The 16,694-nt window shown below is 37.3% G+C and overlaps 2 protein-coding genes across 3 annotated transcripts in view; both read right to left on the bottom strand.

The window, feature by feature from the left end:
* The window catches only part of LOC140274534 (major histocompatibility complex class I-related gene protein-like), a 28,104-nt gene extending 19,374 nt beyond the window's left edge, over positions 1-8,730 (bottom strand). Inside the window, exons 1-5 of one of the 2 annotated variants that reach the window (XM_072369843.1) lie at positions 8,627-8,730; positions 7,713-7,979; positions 5,806-6,084; positions 4,104-4,406; positions 3,445-3,537 (exon numbers count right to left, since the gene is read on the bottom strand). In XM_072369843.1, the coding sequence (XP_072225944.1) occupies positions 3,445-3,537; positions 4,104-4,406; positions 5,806-6,084; positions 7,713-7,979; positions 8,627-8,678 (994 nt within the window). In that variant the 5' untranslated portion in view covers positions 8,679-8,730. The remainder of the gene's footprint in view (positions 1-3,444; positions 3,538-4,103; positions 4,407-5,805; positions 6,085-7,712; positions 7,980-8,626) is intronic. The other variant, XM_072369841.1, reaches the window with a different exon arrangement.
* A 792-nt stretch (positions 8,731-9,522) lies between these two features.
* LOC140274536 (major histocompatibility complex class I-related gene protein-like) lies at positions 9,523-16,075 on the bottom strand. The gene is made up of 7 exons (XM_072369844.1): positions 15,895-16,075; positions 12,953-13,219; positions 11,970-12,248; positions 11,084-11,383; positions 10,860-10,877; positions 10,636-10,704; positions 9,523-10,329 (listed from the first exon to the last, which is right to left on the bottom strand). The coding sequence occupies exons 1-6, from the start codon at positions 15,944-15,946 to the stop codon at positions 10,658-10,660; spliced, it is 963 nt and encodes a 320-aa protein (XP_072225945.1). The 5' UTR covers positions 15,947-16,075; the 3' UTR covers positions 9,523-10,329; positions 10,636-10,657.
* Positions 16,076-16,694: the final 619 nt, after the last annotated feature.

The raw sequence follows: 16,694 nt of genomic DNA, 5'->3' as shown, positions 1-16,694 counted from the left end.
CTGATTACAAAGAACAAATATGCCTGAAATAAGAAGATTAAAGCATTATCTTTTAAAGTCAAACCCGTTTCCTGCTGTCTGTCACCAGCTGTTCTGTTGATGTTCGACGATTGTTTTTAGTCTTTAACATTTTTATCAGGAACCAGTTCATTTAGTTTTTCTGTCAATAGATAAAAATCAGACTATAGTCTAAATTAATAGAGTAAATTAAGGTAATTTATTAGGGTCAGGCCTTAAATGAAGACACGTACATCAGGATTTATGAATATTTTATTGATCAACATATTTATAGGTTGTGTATAATACAAAAAAAACCTTTAAACTCAACCCTGTAAAACCTGAGCTGGGAAACTAAGTTTCCTTTTTACAAATGATTAAAAAAATATCACTTTATCCATTAAACCCATAAACCAGCAATAAATCACTACAAACTGAATCAGTTGGATATTCAACTTTAACAATAAAATCTCCAAACCCAAAAATGCAGACCAACCACCTAATTATGAATCTCTTCCAAATCTAATGTAATCAAATGAAACAGCTTTAAAAGTGTAACTTCACTCCATCAAGTTACTCTACAATAAAGAGTAAAACAACAATTAAACTACTCGGGTAAAATTTTAGATTTTAGACTTTATAAAGATAGAATTATAATAAAGTTTGGTTGCACATAAACATGAATGTCTCAGAGGGAAAAACCTATCTTTAAAAAGGTGAATTTGCTGTCTCAGCTTTAATAGAACACAAACTCCTCAAATATCAATCCACACCTACATCAGATCTGTATGATGTGTTCTTATGACTGTTTTAACCTTTACCAAAAGAGAAAGAAATACAAGTACTCACATTAAAACACACATTATATATTTTTATATACAAATCTTTGGGAAGTGCTGAAGAAGACTGTTGCATGTCTGACTCTCCATTCATCAATAAAGGCTCATTTTAAATAAAGGCAAGAATGTTTCTGTAACATGCAGCTATGTCCTGGAAACAAGACTTTATCCACGTCTGCCTAAAGCAACTCGAATCTTATGAAGCAGCTTACATCAACACATGCCAACACGGCAGGCTGCGATTTATTGAGTTCAACTAAATATCAAATGTTCTAAAATACTGTATACAGTGTTTTTATTCCTCAATCAGTTAATATAAACGTCTTTGATGAAAAATAATGTCACAGTTACTTTGCTGAGTAACTAATTACTCTTACAATGAGGTAACTGAGTTACTAATTTGATTACTTTTTGGGAGAAGTCATTTATAACTGTAACTAATTACTTTTTAAAGTAAGATGACCAACACTGGCCATGATCAAAGTTGGCTGTAATCAATGCTAAAGATGCTCCAACAAAACATTGGGATGTGGGACTTTTTTGGCTGGAAGCATTCATCAATCTGCCATATTATTAAAACCACTGACAGCTAAAGTGAGCATCAATGCTCATCCTTTAGCGATTCAATGTGGCATCGTGACATTTACATGGATGGAACTTTGACAGTTTTAGCACTTATTTAAACATCTTTGCAGACCAGTCAAACTGGACTTTCAGTAATAGGTAGAATAGGTAGAAATGCTTTAAAGGTTGTGTAATGGCTGTAATAAAACATTAAGCGCTTGTTTAAAGCAGACTTGTAGAAAACAATGGTCCATGTTGCCTCTTCAGTCCATCCTTATCAGTTCTGACTGTCAGATTCTCCTGTTCAGACAAACAATAAAGCATCTGTAAATGAACAGTGCTTTGAAAAAACAAAATGTGTCAAGAGGAAAGTGAAACAGTTGATATTTAATCAGTGAAAACCTGTATGACTCACTACTAAAAATAATGATTTTGAGGCATTCAGTACAATACAAAGCCAGCGATATGGAATAACTCTGATACTCCATGTGGACCCAGAACAGAAATATCAGCTGCCTTTCATCATGTTGTTGATTTAATTCTCCTTTAGAGTAATTTTAAATCAAACTTAAAATCATCGTTTACTTCAACCTAATAAAATAAAACAGAAGTTTTATCATAAATAAACATAAAAGCAGAATATTTACACATTTGTAATATAATTTGAGCCAAAGTTAATGTCTGTTATCTGTGCATATAGATGAGCCGTATCTGTAAAAAACTAATAATTTGGAGCTGCAGCATTAACCAGACAGTAATTCTGTTTAATTACTGAGAAACAAGATATTCATGAAATTAATGTAAAACTATAAAGTTTTCATCCTGATGACTGAAGTCGATTCCGGCTCATCGAACAGAAACAATTTAAACATCAGGAGTAACTCAGATAAACCAGTTACACTGACTGCTGTCAGCAGAAAACCCCAAAACCAGAAATAAATGTCTGTAAATATGGTGGATTTGTTGTAAAACTACACAAAGACAATTAAATGATTATTTTTGCTTATTTGAAGAATAGTGTGATACATTTACCGTCTGTCCATGTAAGAATATAAAGAAACATTTACATAAAAGAAAACTTTACCAGAATTTAAACAGTTCACCAGTGGAAATGACATTATTCATCATGATACCAAATCAAATATTTGTTTATATCTATTTTTTCACTTTTACTTCCTTTGAAATTCAATGACTAATTTATAGCAATTTTTCAGCCTCTTCTCAAATCAAATGTGAAAAACAAATAATTCCTGGTTTACAGAGAAGAGGGTGGTGATAAAAGATTACACAAAACAGAAATCACTGTTAATAAAGTAAATAAAGAGTTCTAATCAGGAAACAGTTTTTATTGTGTTAAAATGGCCTGAAATATAATTTTACTTCTAACCGTATTTAGCTGGAATGCTTTAAAATCAGATTAATTAATGGTAATAATTAGGTTAAACCAGAAATGTACATTTATTTTAGCATGCATTAGATGCATTTCTGTGAGTAAAGAATCACTCTCATACAGTTGTTAGTTTTTCTAATTCAAGCAGCTTTGTTTAACAGATGAATCAACTCACTGTGTTCACGGCTGTTTGTCATTCAGGCTTTCGGCATCATTTGCTCCTGGACCTCAGCGTTTTCTACAGCTGTGAGGTCAGAACACACAGTTAGACCACATCCTGAATCAGGAATAAACAGCTGACAGAAACAGTCCTGAAGAAGTTCTTCAGCAGAACTTACAGAAGTCTGCAGTTACTACACAATTAATGTGAGATTTATACAGAACAAATGTTTTACTTACGAGATGGAGGGCGTTTGGCTGAAATGAGAAGAAGAAAAAGCTCATTATTACAGCTGTTACAGATTAAACATTTTCACACAGATCATGTCTTACAGCATCATGTAATATTCACATTCTCATGAAAATGGCTCAGAGTCCTTCACTGATTATTTCTTATTTAACCTAATTCTTTAATGGAAATTTAGTTTTTTTTCTTATTCCAATTCTACATCAAGTCAAAATACTGAGAAAGTAGAAAATGTGTTGCTCTCCCACCGTTCTTCTTTTTGTGAAGAATGAATCCGATCACAGCGATGACGACGAGAACAACTGCAGCAACAATGATGAGGGCGATCATGATGAGATTCGCTGGAAACAAATAACAAATCACAACTTTTTAATCAAACAAACACGTGACGAGCAGATAAAATTCATTAACAAGGACACTGAAGCCTGCATGTGGTCAGTGTTTGAATCTATGCTGTTAATTAATATTTGTATCACTATTTATCCTGAGTATAGTTACTGTGACTGTGTGTTTGTTCTACTTTACTGTTTTTACTCAGTTCTGTCTCTGCTGGATTCTGTCCCACAAGGAAACTGTTTGTTGTTACACTGAATATGAGCAAAAAAGGAGCTTCTGATCATTATCTTTATGTTTGTTTCTCTCAGTTTACTTAAAACAGGAACAAAGTTTTTGCTTTATTTCATAATAAAAAAACTTATTTCCGTCTAAATTAACATCCCATTCAGACACATGAACAGTGATAATGTGTTTCTGATCTAATGCTTCAAACTATTCACAAAAATATTGGAAGAAAAGTCCAAACAACAAAATAGAGGAATATAATTATGCATTCAACATATGAAAGAACATAAAATGTTTGACCAAACTAAACCTCGTTTCCAAACTTCATCAATCCGATATGACTTACAGCCTGTGTTGCTCCTGATTTTTGTTTTCTCCAGTTTGGTGGTGAGGTCTTCTGCTCCAGAGAGCTGAAACACACATTCATACTTCATCCAGTCTTCAGTGGGAACAGATGACAGATCCAAGTCAGCGCTCATCTGGAAGCTTCCATCATTGTTGGGGAGGACCTCTCCTTTGTCCACACCCTCATGAACCTCCTCTCCATCTCTCCTCCACAGCAGTTCAGCTCTGTTAGGATAGAAACCTGTAGCATGGCAGCTGACTGCAGAGGAGGGAGTCTTCTGGAGGAGAGACACTGATGGACGCTCTTTATAAAAAAACAAAACAGAAATTAATTAGACTGGCATTTGGTATCTCACCCATTTTTGAACTCTCCCTCCATTGTTATCCCAGCCACACATCTGTAAAGTCTCATTACTGCACGTCTTATTTGACAAAATCTTTACCGTTCACAACATTTTCATCTTTTTAAATAATGATAAACATGAAGGCACAATCACTAATTCACCATAAAAGCTGAAGGTTTAAAGTCTCAAATATTTTCTTTATTTCATGATTTAGTTTCTTCAGGTTGAGAAAAGGTTTTATTGGATCGTTTTAAGTTTACAAGAAAAGCCTTGGGTTTAAAAAGGCAGATTTATACAAATAATTAACCTAATTAATAAGAGGCGTTATTTAATGCCCTTAATTGCCAAAGCAGAGATTGGGGTGAAAGTGTGCTACGTCAGATTTGATGTGAACACAGCTGTTTTCATCCCTTTCGAATCAACCAAAGCCAGACGCTGGCGAGCGTATTTTCATTTGTGCGAATCGGGGGATTTTAATTCGAATTATGGCGTTTCCGTCATAATTTTCCGATGCGATACTTCTCGATGTGCATCGAAACAGTCTGATGGTACAGTGTGCACTTTCCTTAGAATAGCTCAGTTTTACAGTTAGTCCATCACCTAAATTTAAAAACTGTAATACAGTTTGATGTCCGCACTTTCAACACAAGTCGAGACTCGTTGAGGTTGCGTCTTGCTGCTACATAATCTTAAATGGGTCATGTTGAGAGGGTTAATCATTGCCCGAGACCAGATGGGCCCGGTATTTACTTTTTCTGTAATGAAGAAGTAAGAACACCACAAAACCATCCTCACTGCTTAACAGCTCCCTTTTGGTATGCATTGCAAATATGTGCAGCGGGTAAATGAGTGTTAACAAATTTAGTTGGCAAGCTTTTAAAAAGACGCATTCAAAAACGTTAGCTTGACGCTAGAAGGTTCCTAAGTTCAGTTCTCTTCCGTTCATCTGGTTCAAGCCCTGGAAGAAAAATGTTTTGGTGCTGCACCTAGTGATTGTAGGGAAAATCCTGAACTTTCCTACAGTGTTATTCATGTAATGAGTCGGATTCCTCTAAAAAGCAGAATTCTATCAACTGCAGCAAATCACCTCTGTCAAAAGTGATAGATAAATGTTACTCGGTTCAATTTAGTCATAAAGTGCCAACAATTTACCATTAACATCTACAGCACTTAATTTTGTGGATGTGACGTAGGGGCCAGGCTCCGGCTTCTATTTAACTTTTTACTCAACCTTTTATCACTTATTTGCTTGTTGTGTGCATCACCTGTCAAATGCTGTGTGGTTTGATACTTGATGCTTAACATTTCTTCATCTAAAATGCTGCTGTGTCTAAAAAACACCTGGTAAAGTGCCTTTACCTGTTCTCATCAAAGAGCTCTTCCCATAGTCCAAATACTTCTTCAGCCACTCAATGCAGGTCTGGGTAAAGTAGCTCTTCCTGTATGCTCGTTCGTTCCTGTCACGGTCCCATTTCAATCTGGTCAAGTGCGCCTGTGGTGTTGGAGTGATCCATGTCTCTGTCTTTGTGTCAAACATTATGAAGTCTTCTCCATCGTAGCCAAACTGCTCATACCCCTGGCTGATTCCAGTCTCATCATCGAATTCACAGACGGACATCATTTGTAAAATGTGGATCCCTAAAGGGAGAGACACAGAGAGTAAGCAGGAATGAGACTGGAGCGGCTGCTTGTTAGGTAATGTCATCTCCATCCATTTTCTATACCGTCAATCTGTCAGTTGGGTAGCGGGGGGGCTGGAGCCTATCCCAGCAGTCATTGGGCGAAAGGCGGGGTACACCCTGGACAGGTCACCAGTCCATCACAGGGCCACACAGAGACAAACGAGACAAACAACCATGCACACTCACACTCACTCCCAGGGACAATTTAGAGACACCAGTTAACCTAACATGCATGTTTTTGGACGGTGGGAGGAAGCCGGAGAGAACCCACGCATACACGGGGAGAACATGCAGACTCCATACAGAAAGGCCCCAGGCGGGGATTGAACCTTGTTGCTGTGAGGTGACGGTGCTAACCACCACACCACCGTGCAGCCCGTCATGTCATCTCATCTTTCACAAAGAAACACCAAAACGAAGACACAAAGATTATATTTAGTTGTGCCATTTTTGGACTGTGCCAGTCTTATTCTGTCCTTCAAGCAGCTTCATTTCAAACCAGGAGCATTTTAGACGCACAATGTAAAGTCTGCAATACAATTATTGGTTTGTAACTGCTGCACCTCTCCTTGTCTATGGTTAAAATCCTCTGACCAGTTGATTTCTGGCCTTATAGTGTCAGTTATACCAAGGTAATCATGGGATATACAGACTGGGGTCTGCACAGTATGTTTTATTTAGCAAATTACCCGAATTCTCTGTCATGTTCCTGTGTCTGACTTCTGTTTGACTAATGTAGTCTGTGTCTGTAATAAAAAAAAGACACTTATTTTTAACCGAGAACAGCGTCAAATGGCTTCCGTGTTTGAGCTGTATCACACGAAACAACCACTTGTTGTGTAAACCAGTGGTAAGAGAGAGACAGAGAAGCAGAGACCTGAAACATATAGCTTCTACTGTCTTGTGTTTGCAACTCTTACTCAACTAAGAGTGCTTCTCTGTAGTTTAGGAAACTAAACGGTTATGTTCTTTATTTAGCTGTGCATTGCTGGAACATGTAAAAGTAAGACTTTTGGGATGAATAAAACATTTATCTATCTTTGCATCACTGAACTTGAATTAACACCTTTCTAAAATGATTTCTTCCACAGCTGAACTTGCCGTTGCTAACGACACTGAACTGAGTCAATAAATGATCTTTTTACCTGGAAGAGTACAATTGTTTAAAGTAAGTCTGTGGTCCTTTGGAAAGTTCATCGGTTTAGCAGTTCTGCCGAATAGTGTGTCTGCATGCTAATGTTGCTGTTGACAGTTGTTAGAGTAAAAAAAAGAACCGTTTCTGGCTCATTAGCAGGGAGAGAAATGGAATATAAAACGGTGAATGAGCAAAGGCAAGCAACAAAGGCTTAGGGTTAGTCTTTTTTTGTAGACTTATATCTCGATCTATACAGCCATCTGTCCCAGAATGTGATCACCTGCATTTGTGTTAGCAAACTGTCTCTATATAAATCCAACGAATCAGTAAGACAACTTATAAAAGAATGAAAATACGGATGTACATTTACATTCATCTGCTTGTATCTTGCACAATGACAAAAACAGAACAAAACATATTTCTTGGGATAAACTCAGATGCAAACAAACCTTCACTCTGGTTGAAGCGCTGCTTTGCGATATCGATGTTCTGTTTATAGACATTTTGAGCGATACCAAAACTCTCAGTGTTCTTCTGCAGGTACTGTGGATGCTCTGCCTCAACTTTTTTCACCCAGTGCTGTTTAGCAGTGGCTCTTGCTGTCAAACTGTCATAGTGGAGCATCTGAACCTCATCGACCAGCCCAACAGCTACAAACTCTGGGAAATTTGAGACTCCAGAGTTTGCAGTGTAGAAATACTTCAGAGAGTGAGTCACTGTAAGAAAAAAAATTAGGGACACAAGTTATCAGAGATTAATATAAACTCTACCTCCCATTTATTCAGAAGTGATCTGTGAATAAAGTAGGATAAACTAAAAGTAAAATAATATTTCAGACACAACATAATTAAAAAGTTGTTGTTCCCTAGTGGAGAATATTACACCAACAACAACCAGGAAGCTGCCAGCGTGACGCCGTCTCACAGTCTCACATATCAACTGATCTGAAAATAATCCAAAGCTTTAATTAGCTGATTATATTTAATGGAAGAAAAGGCAAATATTCATTATAGCCAGGTGCACATGAGTTGAACACAAGAAACGATTTGTCTTAATAAATAATTCTTTGTTTTCTTTTTCTTTTCCTTTGCCAAAGTATTTCCGTTGAGGCGTGAATATACTCCATTTTATACTGCACCTGCCTCATATCATTAAGAAAAATAGAGAAAATACTTCTCAATAGTTCTTCTCAGGAAAAACCTTTGAAAACGAAGAAATAAAAGGAAAATGTCTATAATTTTAGGGCTCATTCAAGGGAAGAAAGTAATATTTGAAACTACACCTCGAACACGATCGGAGACTCGAACCCGATAACGACTCTGAGCTTTTTTATCAGTAACAGTTTTAAAAGCGTATAACTCACCTGTCGCCACATCGTGTATTCCCAAAAGCAACAGAAACATGAACGGCTTCATAACTGCGATGTCTTCACATATATCATGGTTTTTTTATCAACTCAATGTCGAACAACCTGCCGGACCGCTCAGTGAAACTGAAACTGATAGTTTCCCAAGATCTCTTGTTTCAGCCAATAGGAATTTACTCTCAGCGTGTGCGTCACCAAACACTATGTTAAACTGACCTACGGAGGTTATGAATAAAAGTGAAAGTAAAATTCTCGAATTGTCACGATGGGAAAACATGTGGCCTCATTTGGGGCTATGAAATATTTCTCCTCCTCGATATAAGCAACCTTTATTATCTTATGCTGCCCAGATCTCGCGCAGTATTCTGACAAAAATATCAAAGATTAACATACAAGCTGTTTCATTTACGTGAGTTACTTTCTGGTGCAGATTTTTGCTCCTTCCAGTGGCTCAGAGGCAAAGTTTTTAGTTTAGAATATTGTGGAAACCGAAAAGTATTCTGGGTCTATAAATGATTTATTTAAAAAAAAAAAAGTTATGTGGCGAGATCGCAGCGTCACTCTCAGCTGGATTTACTTGTATGCTGTGTAGAATTATGAGAAGACAGAAATTATTGGAGACTTTATTTAAAAGCAAGAAAAATTGTGTAATACAACTGAATTGATATTAATCTACTAAAACCAACACAGGAAGTTATTTGAGATTGAAATTTTAAATGTTTGCAAAACAAGAAAAGTCCTTTTTGCCAAATTATTTTCAATTGAATTTACATGTGTGAAAAAAAAACATAAAAGCAGAATATTTACACATTTGTAATATAATTTGAGCCAAAGTTCATATCTGTTATCTGTGCATATAGATGAGCGGTATCTGTAATGATCTTTTCTATTCATATAGATTCTCTGGAAATAAACTAATAATTTGGAGCTGCAGCATTAATCAAACAGTAATTCAGTTTAATTACTGAGAATCAAGATATTCATGAAATTATTGTAAAACTATAAAGTTTCCATGTTTCCATCCTGATGACTGGAGTCGATTCCGGCGCATCGAAGGGGAACAATTTACCATCAGGAGTAACTCAGATAAACCAGTTACACTGACTGCTGTCTAAAATCTGCACTTTACATCATGTTTTAGGTGTTTATGACTGATTCATTATGTTTTCAGACCCTAACAATATAGATTTATTGATAAGATGGATGAATGCATGTGGTTGTCCGTCTGTTTAACTGATTTTATGTAAGTGTGAATGCTTATGTATCATTAATATTGATAACTGACTGCAATGCAAGAAAATCCTAAAACCAGAAATAAAAGTCTGTAAATATATTAAGTCTGCTGGATTTGTTGTATAACTACACAAAGACAATTAAACGCTGATTAGTTCTGCTCATTTGATGAATATTGTGACATATTTACTGTCTCTCCGTGTAAGAATATAAAGAAACTCTTTGATTTATCAGAATTCAAACAGTTCACCAGTGGAAATTACCTTATTTATCATGATACCAAATCAAATATTTGTTGATTTATACCTTTTTTTTTCAATTTTACTTCCTTTGAATTTCAATGACTAATTTATAGCAATTTTTCAGCCTCTTCTCAAATCAAATGTGAAAAACAAATCAATTCCTGGTTTACAGAGAAGAGGGTGGTGATGTCGTTCCTTATTTCAGTCCAAACTTTATCCATAAACCTGGAGAGACAAAAAGATAAAAGATTACACTAAACAGAAATCACTGTTTATAAAGTAAATAAAGAGTTCTAATCAGGAAACAGTTTTTATTGTGTTAAAATGGACTGAAATAAAATTTTACCTCCAACAGTATTTAGCTGGAATGCTTTAAAATCAGATTAATTAATGGTAATAATTAGGTTAAACCAGAAATGTACATTTATTTTAGCATGCATTAGATGCATTTCTGTGATTAAAGAATCACTCTCATACAGTTGTTAGTTTTTCTAATTCAAGCAGCTTTGTTTAACAGATGAATCAACTCACTGTGTTCCCGGCTGTTTGACATTCAGGCTTTCGGCATCATTTGCTCCTGGACCTCAGCGTTTTCTACAGCTGTGAGGTCAGAACACACAGTTAGACCACATCCTGAATCAGGAATAAACAGCTGACAGAAACAGTCCTGAAGAAGTTCTTCAGCAGAACTTATAGAAGTCTGCTGTTACTACACAATTAATGTGAGATTTATACAGAACAAATGTTTTACTTACGAGATGGAGGGCGTTTGGCTGAAATGAGAAGAAGAAACAGCTCATTATTACAGCTGTTACAGATTAAACATTCTCACACAGATCATGTCTTACAGCATCATGTAATATTCACATTCTCATGAAAATGGCTCAGAGTCCTTCACTGATTATTTCTTATTCAACCTAATTTTTTAATGAATTTTTTTTTTTTATTCAAATTCTATGATGTTTAACTTAAGTCTGACCTGTGTTGGTCCTGATTTTTGTTTTCTCCAGTTTGGTGGTGAGCTCTTCCGCTCCAGAGAGCTGAAACACACATTCATACTTCATCCAGTCTTCAGTGGGAACAGATGACAGATCCAAGTCAGCGCTCATCTGGAAGCTTCCATCATGGTTGAGGAGGATCTCTCCATGTTCAACGCCTTCATAGATCTCCTCCCCATCTCTCCTCCAGAACATCAGGGCTCTGTTAGGATAGAAACCTGTAGCATGGCAGCTGACTGCAGAGGAGGGAGTCTTCTGGAGGAGAGACACTGAGGGAAGCTCTGAAGAGGAAACAGAAAGCTTCTGTGTTATTATCATTAACTACAATTTGCCTATATTTACTGTAGCTTGAATCCCTCAAATACATTTAATATATAACACACCAAGTGAAATCAATAAAAATTGGTGATAGAAAAGGCGAGATGGAGGCACTGAGGTGAAGAGAAAGAGAACAGACCATAAAATGAGATACAGCAGGTGGTTTGTTATCATGTCTGTACATAAATTCATACTTTTTTTTTTCCATCCATCCATTTTCTATCACTGCTTAATCCAATTCAGGGTCGCTTAGGGGCTGCAGCATATCCCAGCTGTCATTGGGCGAGAGGCACCAGTCGACGGGTCACCAGTCCATCACAGGGCCCCACAGAGACAAACAACCAGGCACACTCACACTCACTCCTAGGGTCAGTTTAGAGTCATCAATTAGCCAAACATGCATGTTTTTGGACGGTGGGAGGAGTAACCAGAGAGAACCCATACATGGGAGGACATGCTCCACACAGAAAGGCCCCAGATGGGGGGGGTGACAGTGCTAACCACCACACCACCGTGCAATCTGTTACACTGATTCAGGTGGGATTCTACCTGTTCTCATCAGAGAGCTCCTTCCATGGTTCACATACTTCTTCAGCCATGCAGGACAGATCTGGGTGAGATAATTCTTCATCTGTGCCATCAAAGCTCTGTTATGGTCCCACTTATGTTTGGTGATGACAGCCTGCTGTACTGGAGCGATCCAGGTCTCTGTCTGCAGGTCCAGTGATATGAAGTCTTCTCCATCATAACCAAACTGATCATAACCTCTAACCTCTCCAGTCTCATCATCCCACTCACAGCCGTACATTCTCTGGAAAATGTGAACACCTGACAGAGGGAGACAGTAAGCCACAGAGAAAACACAGTACTCAGACTTAATAGTATTTAATATCACATCTTTAAAACAGTGACAATGATCCACATGCACCAAAACAAAGGATGTTCACCTTTGACAGATTAAGCTCGGAGTAAAACTGAAGTCACTTTAAAACAAACTTAATGTATTTGAACAATAAATAACACTGAAGTTTTCTGTTATATATGCTGAAATATCTTTTAAAAAGAGGGACTTTTAGGAGTCCCCACTGTGCCTCTGACAGAAGGACCATCACTACTGCTCTCCTCCTCAGAGACCATCGTATAAACTTCTCTCTCAGCAGCGTTAAGGCGAGCAGGACCATTGGAAGGTGACGCTTCTGCAGCCTTCCTCAGGTGTTCAGTCAGCTTCGTTCAGTCTGAGAGAAATTAGTCCAATCCAACAGAAGGCTCCGCGGTCGCTCGTATGAATAAAGGGACTCACCTCTCCAGTCCGCTGCGTTTCTTTCTGCTGCCAGACTTTGATTTCCAGCGTTCGTCTCCTGTTTCTCGCTCATGTCGCTGTGCACGTCACTCACCTGCAGCTGCCTTCATGTTTTCTATGTAAAGTTTATAAGATAACCCCAGAGTACCTAAAAGTATGTGTGTGCACTTTTACAATCATACAAGAAAAACTCAAATAAATATTACCAATAAACACCGAAACATAAACAAACCTCCAGTTTGATTGAAGCGCTGCTTTGCAATTTGAACGTTGGCTTTATAGGTCGGCTGGTTACCCACACAGACCTGGGTCTGGCTCTCCCAGTACTGTGGATCCTCTGCAGTAGCTGTGTTCATCCAGTCTTGTTTGGGTACGTTTCTGTTGGTGACGCTGTCACAGTGACTTATCTGAACACCATCGACCAACCCTACAGACACATACTCTGGGAAGGCTGAGAGTCCAGATGAAGCAGTGTAGAAATACTTCAGCGAGTGAGTGACTGTAAAAAAGAAGAAGAAATTAATTAGCTAGGAACTACATTTTAGGCTTATTTATTAAAGGTTTTTTAAACCACCGATAAATGTTACTGTGCAACACTCCAGAAACACATTCAAGACATCAAAACTGCTTCTGATGCGCAGATAATGTCACGTCTTTAGGTTTTGACTCATGTCTTGTCGCGTCATTTCCTGTTTTATTTTGAAATATTAACTTCCCTCTCGCTTCAGGTACCTTTCCCTTCCTCCTGTGTCAAGCGTCTGATTGTATTCCCTGATTCCCAAAGTGTTTCCACCTGTTCCCCTCGGCTCCTCAGGTGCTCAAATAGCCTGCGTCTCCTTTGTCTTGTGCCAGTGTGTTGCCACATGTCTCACTCTAGCGTCCTTGTCCACAGTCTTGTATCCTTTCGGTTTTATTTATATTGCACCAAATTACACAAAAGGTCATGTCAAGGCACTTAAAATTATATAGTCCAATTCAAGCCAGTTGGAATTCAATTAATTGTAATCATAATCCAATTAATTAATCAATCGACAAGAGCAAATCAGCAGAAAATGAGCATGTTACTGTCAATTAATTATGAAACTAGACAACAAATTACAGAAACAGTTCAGGGTTTTCTGTTAGTTATGGCAACTGAGTGGTATGGTGGGCGATTTTCGATCAGATCGGCTATCGGCGATCAAAGGGAGGATCGTGATCTCTTTTTCAAATGGCGATCTTGAATTAATCTAATGCCATAAAATGTTAAAGAACAAATAGAACCTGCGCTTTACTGCGTACTTATGCGTAAATGTTTCTCATGGAGCAACATGTCTGCATTCAGAGCCCTTTGATCTGTGCAACTGAGCAGTGAATATTAAACTCTTAATAACCCTTCTTTGCCAGATATCTTACAACAGCTGTTGTACACTGGGTCCATCTTTCGCCGCCTTGCTTGCATTTGGTTGATTTAGCAAAAGCTGCCGAGATGCATTTATGCGTAATCCGGCCGCAGCACCTGATCTCGCAGCGGTGGTTGGGGGTGTTTTTGCTGCCTCGGAGTGGTGATGAACTCGTATGTGCCCAAATAATTTTTTGTCGTCTGTTTATCCTTTACAGACACACATTTTTTGCATATTGTGCAAATAGGTTGCGTTAGGTCTTTAGGCTCACCGTTTATAATCCGGGAAAAACCTGAAATATGCCCAAATAGCCGATTTAGCATTCCTATTTGGCACTAATTTGCTGTCCTTTACAGTCATCTCATGCCATGTTGCTTTTTTTAGCTGACGTAACTGCGCTTTCTCTCTCAGGCGATTGGATCGACAGTGGCCAAGATCGAAATATCCGAAGACAGGGCAGATTTCACATCCCTGAGTGGGCTAAACATTACATCTAAAATCTGATTATAGTTTAGAGTTAAATCGTTTCAGTGAGATTTAGTTTTGAGTTCACATCGATTTACACTGAAATGAACGAGTAACGTGTTAATTAGCGTTAGAGGGTATTAAATACAGTAAAAGCAGGAAGTTGGTTGTTTCTCAGTGTCTATGAAAACAAAGCCAACAGACGACATATCACTCAACTGTAGTGAAGCGTTTTTCTTTAATTATATCTTCACACAAATTTCCGTGAGTTTAACAGATTGTAAATTCCTGAGCCTGGGATTTCAAAGGGAGTCAAGAGGTTTCCCAGTAAAAAGAAATCCAATATAAAGCAAACTACAGAACCGGATATCGTATGTTTTTCTATGTGGCTTTAATTTCAAAGTACAACACATTAAGGGTCTGTATGAAGAGGTCTGTTCTTAATCTGAAGGAAGGGAAACTGGTTTGTGGCAACAAGGAGTTTCATTTTTAATCTGGATATGGCCTATTAGTTATGGGATGTTAGACCATTTTCGGGGGCTTTAACTTTGAAATACAACACCAGATTGGGGTGATATTTTTTTGACAGTCTCTGTGAGGACTTCTTCTCCTAACCTGAAGTGAAACTGTCTGTGGAAATAGGGAATTTTCTTTTATTATGACTCTGAAAACTGAGAAGATGTTTTATGATGTTAGGCAGTTTTAGGAGCTTTAATTTTGAAATAAAACACCAGATTGTGATGATAACTTCTATTATTTTTTTACATTGAGCACCCCGTATAGGAGTGACACCATATACTGTTTTCATTCTCATCACTATTTATAATATTTTTAAAGTGCAAATTACTGCCCAAATGTGAACTACCATTCAGATGTATCATGCTTTTACTTTGAAAACCAACCTTAATTTTGAATACCGTTATCCCCATAAAGTGCGCACAATAAAACAGCGAAAGGGAGTTGCCAAATTTATGTAATACATTTAAGTGAAAGAGTCCTGTGCGTCACTGTTTTCGAAAATAAATTATTTATTTAAGTCTAAAATCTTCATTTTTTGTCTCATTTTCTTCTGCACTGAGTTTAGAGTTAGCACACTCTGGACCTTTAAAGGAACGGGAAAAAAGCTTTTTCTAAAGCTGTAAAGTTTATATTGACCTTCATTCCAACAGTTCCTCGTTTTTTAGGCTTATAAATAGTCAAATAAGGATGTTTCGTAATCTTATGAACTTACAGAAAGTTTTCTTTCATTAGTCACTCTCATGCAAACGTTTAACAAACAAAGTTTATTTGTTAGTTACAGTGAACCCATGCAAGACGGTGAACTCACTAGCCGTCACCCCGTGTATTCCTAGGAAAAGCAGGAAAATGAGCTTCATCATGACCTGCAGTGTCGACCGCGAGCTAATCTTTAAATCCTGAAAGTTAAAAAAGAGTCAAGTTTGTTATAAAAAAAAGAGTTAAACTAAAGTGAGCGTTGATCTGGTTAAAAATTAACTAGAAAAACAACATGTTCTGTGAGTCCGCGCTCACCGTGTGGAAGTATTCACACTGATGTATTTGATATACTTCTATCTGACCAATAGGAATTCAAACATCACTGTGAGTCATGAGTCATTAGGTAAAATCTAAATTCTGGGGTTGTCGGTGGAAAATGAAAGTGAACTGAGTTGATGTTGTTGTCAATTTATTTAACAATAATATCCCTAAATATGGTACAAATAATCCAAATGTTGCAGGTCTTCGCGCAGTAATATATGACATAACCATAACTCTTATTGTTTATATTTTCATTCCAGTTATGTAAAAGGTTGATGAATCCTTTATAAGTTCCTTAAAGATGACACAACGCACCGCAATGCAAACAAGATAAGAGAAAAGAGAAGTGATTTAACACGCCCTTTGACTTAGAAACACACAGAACTCCCACAGAATAACATGCTTGAGTCATTTGTACTACAACCTTTACTCTGCAACACTTTATCTGCCATTCAGTGTCCTCCCTCAGAGCTTTATCCCAAGGAGGATATGAAGTCTCCTTTACAGTAACCCCTACATTAGGACAGTACATGTTACATATATACATGAATTATTCAGATTTTTTAATGGTATTATAAACAACTCAACTCT

This window comes from Leuresthes tenuis, unplaced genomic scaffold (assembly GCF_036924035.1).
Source record: "Leuresthes tenuis unplaced genomic scaffold, fLeuTen1.0.hap1 SCAF_18, whole genome shotgun sequence".
Lineage (NCBI taxonomy): Eukaryota > Metazoa > Chordata > Actinopteri > Atheriniformes > Atherinopsidae > Leuresthes > Leuresthes tenuis.
This window is presented reverse-complemented; position numbering and strand designations above follow the sequence as displayed.

Excerpts from the sequence above, each read along its gene's own strand:
- LOC140274536 (XM_072369844.1), bottom strand. The coding sequence starts at position 15,946 with ATGATGAAGCTCATTTTCCTGCTTTTCCTAGGAATACACGGGGTGACG. Across the intron at positions 13,220-15,894 it reads AATACACGGGGTGACGGCTA|TCACTCACTCGCTGAAGTAT; the intron begins GTGAGTTCACCG and ends TCTTTTTTACAG. Across the intron at positions 12,249-12,952 it reads GCGCTTCAATCAAACTGGAG|GTGTTCACATTTTCCAGAGA; the intron begins GTTTGTTTATGT and ends TCCCTCTGTCAG.